The sequence below is a fragment of the Arachis ipaensis genome, chromosome B08 (assembly GCF_000816755.2).
Source record: "Arachis ipaensis cultivar K30076 chromosome B08, Araip1.1, whole genome shotgun sequence".
NCBI classification, from domain to species: domain Eukaryota; kingdom Viridiplantae; phylum Streptophyta; class Magnoliopsida; order Fabales; family Fabaceae; genus Arachis; species Arachis ipaensis.
Window position 1 is genome coordinate 13,406,655 of NC_029792.2, and position 7,508 is coordinate 13,414,162.

General features: G+C 33.8%; 1 protein-coding gene across 3 annotated transcripts; it reads right to left on the reverse strand.

Moving 5' to 3' along the window:
- On the reverse strand, positions 984-7,475 carry LOC107613207 (TMV resistance protein N). 3 transcript variants are annotated; one of them, XM_016315099.2, is made up of 6 exons: positions 7,174-7,475; positions 6,152-6,999; positions 5,477-6,055; positions 4,190-5,279; positions 3,775-4,056; positions 984-1,792 (listed from the first exon to the last, which is right to left on the reverse strand). In XM_016315099.2, the coding sequence occupies exons 2-6, from the start codon at positions 6,967-6,969 to the stop codon at positions 1,298-1,300; spliced, it is 3,264 nt and encodes a 1,087-aa protein (XP_016170585.1). In that variant the 5' UTR covers positions 6,970-6,999; positions 7,174-7,475; the 3' UTR covers positions 984-1,297. The 3 variants fall into 3 exon arrangements, with proteins under 3 accessions (XP_016170585.1, XP_020964588.1, XP_016170584.1); XM_021108929.1 differs by having other exon boundaries at positions 6,152-6,664; positions 6,731-7,475; XM_016315098.2 differs by having other exon boundaries at positions 6,152-7,475.

The window sequence follows — 7,508 nt, forward strand, 5'->3', positions numbered from 1 at the left end:
GATGACAAATAATTTTGCATCCCAAATAAAACTAATTTAATAAAATTTTGTTGAATCAAAGGTTATGTGTGAACTTGCTCTATCTATAATCATGAACATGAACAATGTTTACTTGTTTTCGTCAAAGACAAGTTTTTAATTTTTTGTTATTAGGATTTCTTCCACCGCTAAGTGGAATAGATATATTGGTAATGAATTAGTCATGATATTAATGATAATAAAAATTTCATGATAGTAATTACTAACATTATAATAATTAAACTAAAATTTTTCTGATTTTTTTTTTGTAGTGTCTTGATTAATATACGATTTTTGTCAAAAAATATTAGTATTTGTGTTAGTTTTTATACTTTTTTAAAGAAATAGAAACTTTATTTAAATAAACACTATAAATGATATTTTTTTTCTTTCATTTAAATCAACACTAGCCAATAATTCATCATGTATATATTACATAATTAAAGAATTATGCATAAAGTTTATTTAAATATAAGTAATTTTAATTTTTATGTATTAAAAATATAAAATTATATAGCAAAAATAAGAGAATTAAAATCATGGACTAGTTAGTTTTATGTAATTACTAATAAGAATATATATGATACTACTTAGCAATGATGTCAAATAAAATATATACTAGTTACATATTTATTTTTATTTGGTTCTAACTTCTAACATATGAAAGGGTTATTAAAAAAAAAGTGACTTTAAACGTAGTAGTTAGTATGACTTAATTTATTCTGTAACATATGGCTTGGGAAAAAAAGGCTAAAAATTTTGCAATGCACATACAAGCTGCACAAACATAAAATTTTGAACCAATTTAAACTGGAGAAAGAAAAGACCAGTTGTAAATATTTTATGAACTTTTTAAATTGCATGCTCACAATAATGTTACCAACCCAATCTGAACCGTATAAATTATTTAATATAAATCTTAATGGTTATGAGATTTAAAATATCAATATGTCAGGAAAGGACAATGACATACTTGAAAATCTTTCTAAAAAATACTGCAATTCAATATTTTTTAAATATTATCTTTTATTCAATTAAAAAAAAAATCAAGTAAAGCACCACACTTGACTGTTGACTCCTTCCTCCCAAAAGCACCCGTCGTTCTTTCCATTCATTTCCCTCTTTTCCTTTTTGCATTGGTTTTCACATCTCAAAGACGTTGGTAAATGATAAAGTAATACTTTAATCACCCTTGATTCAAGGTAATAGAACTCATACATGATTAAAATTATAAATTCAGGGGTGATTAAAGTACTACTTTATCATTTTACCAATTTTCTCACTTTGAACTATCTTTCTTTTCTTTTCTATCCGTGACATGAACCTTCGGAGTTTGAAGAGATGTGACATCAATGCTATCAGGCAACTTAAGCTTGATGCAGCCTTGCACATTTAAGTACGTAAGATTTACAAGAGTCCCAATAGAATCATGAACAGTGGATAAACGTGTACATTCTCCAAGATCAATGTGCTCAAGATTGGGTAGTCCTGTAAAATCTGGTGTGTTCTTAAGATTTTTGCAACTATAGAGGTCAAGAACCTTCAAAGAACTTAATTTGCATTTATGATCAAGATTGAGGGTGACCAACTTATCACAGTCACGGAAACTCAAGTAAGCAAGTTCTTTAAGATCTCTGATAGATGGATGGACTTGCACTAGGTTTGTGCATCCTGTGAGATCTAGCCGCTTAAGACTTGGGCACCCTTCAAAATTTGGCGTCTCCTTGAGCTCTTTTGAGTAACTCAAATCCACCCTTTCTAAACTTCGAAATACCTGGAAATAGAATCATTAGCTACCAACATGTCATTTTGTTATATTAAAATGTAAGACATTAAATGTTGGTGTAGAATCCTGAAGAGAAATACTAGGAAGACAATAACATAAAGTTAACTATATTTAGGCTTGGTTTGGTAAAGCTTTTACTTTTTAAAAGTAGCTTATGAAAGATGTCTTTTAAAAGATAGCTTTTTAAAAACTGCAGCACTTGCGTTTGGTAAAATCAAATTAAAAATGACTTTTAATAAGTACAAGCATCACAATTATGTTTGGTAAAACAGCTTTTAAAAGTTGAAAAAATTATAATAAACATGTTTATAACAAAAAATAATTTTTTTTTCAAATTTTTTAAAAATTTATATAATATTTTAAAATAAAATAATGTTAAAATAAAAAATTCATAATAAACATAAATATAATAAATAAATTCTTTTATTTTTTAACTTTAAAATTTTATATAAGTATCATAAAAATTTATTTTATCCTAAATATCATCACTAAAAATAAAAAATAAAAAGTATATGAAGATTAGGTTGAAAAATAAAAAATATGTGAAGATTGTGTTAGAATTTGTGAAGGTTAGGATGAGAAGTTAGAAATATATGAGGATTTCAATGGCAATATAATAGCGAGAAATATGTGCAGAAAAATGAAAAAAATTTAGTAAGCATAAGCCAGCTTTGAAAAGCTCCCTCCTAGATGCTTTCAAAAGCACCCCTAACTTTTAAAAACCGTAAGTACAAGCATTTGGGCTTTTTAATTTACCAAACGCAAAATGACGTGCTTGTGCTTTTAAAAAGCACAAGCACCTCTTGAAAAAGCTTTACCAAACTCAGCCTAAGAAACCCAAAAGAATATTTAAATTGGCATGGCTTGTGTACATATCATCTAGCAACACTTAAATTGTGGCTGTAAAGTATAAATAGATTGAATGATACTATTCAAAACAAAAGTATATTTGGAGAAAAAGAATTGTATGTGCAATCAATTAGGCAAATTAAATTTAGAATTCATATTAAAATAAAATTATAACAAAAACAATTACATGTATGCAAGCTTCACGGATCCATTTGCATCAACCAATATATTAGCACACTTGATGTCCCTATAAGAAATTCATTTTTTTTTCATTAGAATATTGGAGGTGTAAAATCATTATTACATTGTAGTAAGATAGAATTAAAAAGTTCAATGTTACCTGTGAATCACGTTACGATCATGGAGATACTTCAAACCACTTAGAATCTGTCTTGTGTATGCCGAAACCTGAGAATCCTTTAAATGATACTTTCTATAAAGACTTGCCAATGATACTTTTGTTACAAGCTCGAGAAAGATGTATAGCATGTTATTGTCTGAAAAATAAAAAATATGTGAAGATTGTGTTAGAATTTGTGAAGGTTAGGATGAGAAGTTAGAAGTCACCAAAAAAAAAAGGATGAGAAGTTAGAAATATATGAGGATTTCAATGGCAATATAATAGCGAGAAATATGTGCGGAAAAATGAAAAAAATTTAGTAAGCATAAGCCAGCTTTGAAAAGCTCCTTCCTAGGTGCTTTCAAAAGCACCCCTAACTTTTAAAAGCCGTAAGCACAAGCATTTGGGCTTTTTAATTTACCAAACGCAAAATGACGTGCTTGTGAGCACCTCTTGAAAAAGCTTTACCAAACTCAGCCTTAATTTAACATCTACAATTTTTTATATGTAATATCTATAATTATATATTTATTACACCTAAAAATGATCATTATTTCAGCAATAATTAACGAATACAAAATAAAGAAAGTTTGCACTATTTTGGACAAATTTGTATTGTTTCTGAAATATTTTTTTTTTATCTTAGAAGATGTAAAAACATTTTCCCATTATACCATTTTAAAACAAAATTGTGACAATTGCTTACTTCTTTCCATTGTTTCTTTAATAAAGGAAAAAAGATAAAAATAAAAATAAAAGGATGAGGAAGATATTAAACTACCTGACTGCCATTCCATAGCCGTTTGATGCGGCTGTTAGGCAAATTCAATTGAACAAGACGGTTATACGGTTCAAATGAAGGCAAAGAAGAGGAAGGATATCCATCCCACAAAAGATACCGTAATTTGTTGGGAAGAGAAGTAGGCTTTCCCGAAAAATGTTGATGATATACTATGAGCAGTTCAAGATTTGTCATTTTTGACAACCCTTCGATGTTCAGATCTTCATGTTTGGAGATGGAGGCATCCTCATATAGAACTATGGCTTTAACTTTGCTTGCTTCCTGAAAAACGAGCATGAACATATTACCAAAAAAAAAAAAGCATATTTTTGACAGACTCAAAAAATGATCGCAAATACGAAAGAGATGTAATTTTCTAATGATACAATTAAATTTGCCAGAGTGGAATTGTTACATTCTTTGACTTCAAGGTAAAGCTAAAGTCCTCGTAACGCCACAATCTACTCCGCGATGCTGGATTTTCTGGACATTCTTGACGAACAATTTCCTTTCCCATTTCTTGCAATAGATCATGCATATGAATTTCCTCCTCATTTTTTATAATGAGTGATTTGTCCATCAAAGCTTGAATCCCAATTCGAGCGAAAAATCCACAACAATTTAGAACTTCTATTACAAAATCTAGTTTCTTCCCATGAAAGAAACAAGCAATGTGCAAAAATATTTCTTTCTCTTCTTGGTCTAACCCATCAAAACTTATTTGAAGAATCTTTATAACTTCAAAAGATGGCACTTTTCTCAATCTATTCAAGGTATCTTTCCAGACAGTTATATCACAGGATCCCAAAAAAGAAGCCAGTACTCTGATCGCCAATGGAAGACCACCAGCATATTCCAGTACTCTGGGAATCAACTCAGTATAGCCCTCATAATTGGTAGCATCAGGACAAGCACTCAAGAACAGTTCACGAGCATCATCTTCATTCAATAATGGAATCTCGTAAATTACATCTGCTTCGTATGCAGTCAAAATATGTCTATCCCTGGTGGTTATGATAATCCTACTTCCGTTCCCAAGCATGTTACGATTTATAGCCAATAACTCCAACTGCCTTGGCACATCAACATTGTCAAGGACTATAAGGATCTTTTTCCCATAAAGCCTTCTTCTTAAGAAGCCAGACATTTCAAAAGGACTGTACATATCTGAAAGTTCTTCATCTAAAAATTGACAGAGGATTTGTTTCTGCAAAGCAGTAGCACCACCAACTCTGTAAACCTGGCTTACGTCCTGAATAAAACAAGCACCCTCAAATTCCTGAACTATTCTGTCATACAAAGCTAAAGCATGGGTTGTCTTTCCAGATCCACCCATGCCCCAAACTCCGAGAACTAAAACACAATCATCCTCTAATTTCAAAAGCTTTTCTAGCATGGCTAAACTGGATTGTATACCAACTGGACCGTGGCTACTAAGCCTGGAGAATTTAGGGCATAATCGTTCCACTATCTGAATGATATTTCCAATCGCTTCAATCTCTGATCTAAAAGGGAAAGATTAAAAAATAAGAAACCAAACATACATCGTTTCAAGATGCTTTGTAATAGCTTAACTTACTATGATAAACTAAGATGCAGATTCAGCCTGATTAAGCATGGAATGCTTAGTGGTTTGCACAAGATAAGTTATGACTTGCCTAGAAATGATCAAGTTCCTGTAAAGTATGGTTTAGATACTTACCCATCTTTTAGACTCACACCTTGTAGATTAGTCAAGTAATTCAAAGCTTCCCTCCACTTTTGAACCTTGAGGGGATCTTGTTTGAATTCCTTCGTATATGAAACAAACGCTCTCTCATAAGGGCCGGTTTGTCTTCGAACATCCCTAGGATGCACATCACAGAAAACTGGGATGACAGTTTGATTTAGTTCCCGGTGACAATCAACTATGGTAGCCACTTCCTCCAAAGAGCAAGTTGAGTCAGCATAATCTCTTGTGAAGACAACTATAAGAATCCTGGAATCTTTAATTACCTGGAGGTCCTGTGAAGGAATGGAGTCTCCTCTCTCAGTCTCCTCTTCACTCTTGAAGGTGGAAAATCCTTTCTTGGTGAGATAATGGTAAAGGTAGTCAATAAATATGTAGGGAGTGTGAGTGCGTCTGAGACTGAGAAACACGTCATATTTGTTGAATTCCTGCAACGATGGTCTTCTTTCAGTGGATTCTGGATTTTTATGAGTAAATCTTGAACTTTGGAATTTATAAACCAGTGTGTCCAGCACGGCCTCAACTATTCTTTCAATCCCTTCGGCTTCAGCGCTGAAAGAGGAACAGAAATAATCTGTCATACCAAAACAACAATAAGATCACTAATCCCTTGCAAAGGGAAAAACAATGGTTAGTTTATATACATACGGATCTCTTAAAGCAAAACCACTTAAATTGGCCAAATACGTCATAGCACTCTTCCATTTGTAGATCTTGTCAGGCTCTTCTTTGAATCTCTCCCTATGCGAATCAAACGCATCCTCGTAAGCCCCACTTTGATATCGAACATCACGTGGATCTACATCATAGAAAACTGGGAAAAGTTCCTGCTTCATCTCTTTGTAACAATCAACTATAGCAACCAGTTCGTCCAAACACCAAGTTGAGCTAGCATAACCTCTTGAGAACACAACGATAGAAATCCGTGAATCTTTAATTGCTTGCAGGAGCTCTGATGAAATGCTTTCTCCTCTGTTTAAATTCACATCGTCTTTGAAGGCCAAGATACCTTCTTCCATGAGCCGGTGGTAAAGATAATCAATGAAAGTTCCGCGGGTATCAGCACCTCTGAAACTCAGATACACATCATATTTATAACCTCGCGGAGAAGACGAACTCCCCTCGGTCATAGTTGACTTTGACTCCGGAGGAGGATGATCGCAAGTTGAATCTTCCTGCTGGCTCAGGGAGCTGCCTTGGCTGACATTTGAATCCAGAGAATGAAGAGAAGCTGAATCTTCCTGGCTCAACCTGCTGCCTTCCTCGCCCAACGGTTCATCGTTGATGTTGTTGGAATCTGAATCTTGGTAACCCAGCAGAGCCCGGAACTTGCTGCTGAGTAAGGGTCTCAAATTGAGAAAGATGCCTGATATGAATGAACCAAAAACTATACCTGATATGAAAAGGCACACCGTCCATGACCAACTAGCATTAGTAGAAACTGATGGCGTCTCGCCTGGCTCCATTCTTTCTCTTCAAACACACTTTGCAGCTATCTTCACCTCAAAATTCACATAAATCTACTCAATTGATTATCTCACGCAGCAAACACAGATATCGAGATTGACTACTTTCAAGACTGAAATTTTTGGCGACAAAAATTGAAACTAATAATATTTATTTTCAAAAATATTCTCCTCTAACTTTTTAAATTCTAAGTCTAACTCCACCTTTTCTTTTACTCCCAAATCATGACTCCCTCTCGCGCAACTTCTATCTCCACCGCCACCACCAGCACCGTCGTCGTGGCAAGACGATTTTGCCGATGATTTCCAGTCACTCAGCTTCGCCTCCACGACCACCACCACAAACCATCGCCGACATCAAGCGCAGCACAAGCTTCGGACAGAGAGAGGCAGCGTCGCAGACTTACATTGGAGCAGCGAGTAGAGAGATTAAAGAAGAGGGTGGGAGAGGACTGAAGAGGTGAGACAGTGTTGACCGAAGAAGAAATTTGAGAAGAAACAGAGAAACGGGAAAAGAAATACTGGATTTGTTTGGATCC

Bases quoted from the DNA above. Each gene is read 5' to 3' on its own strand.
- LOC107613207 (XM_016315099.2), bottom strand. From the start codon at position 6,969: ATGGAGCCAGGCGAGACGCCATCAGTTTCTACTAATGCTAGTTGGTCA. The intron at 4,057-4,189 runs GTAACAATTCCA...CTCGTTTTTCAG, and splicing joins TTACCTTGAAGTCAAAGAAT to GAAGCAAGCAAAGTTAAAGC. The intron at 1,793-3,774 runs GTAGTTTAATAT...TTCTATTTCCAG, and splicing joins GGCTATGGAATGGCAGTCAG to GTATTTCGAAGTTTAGAAAG.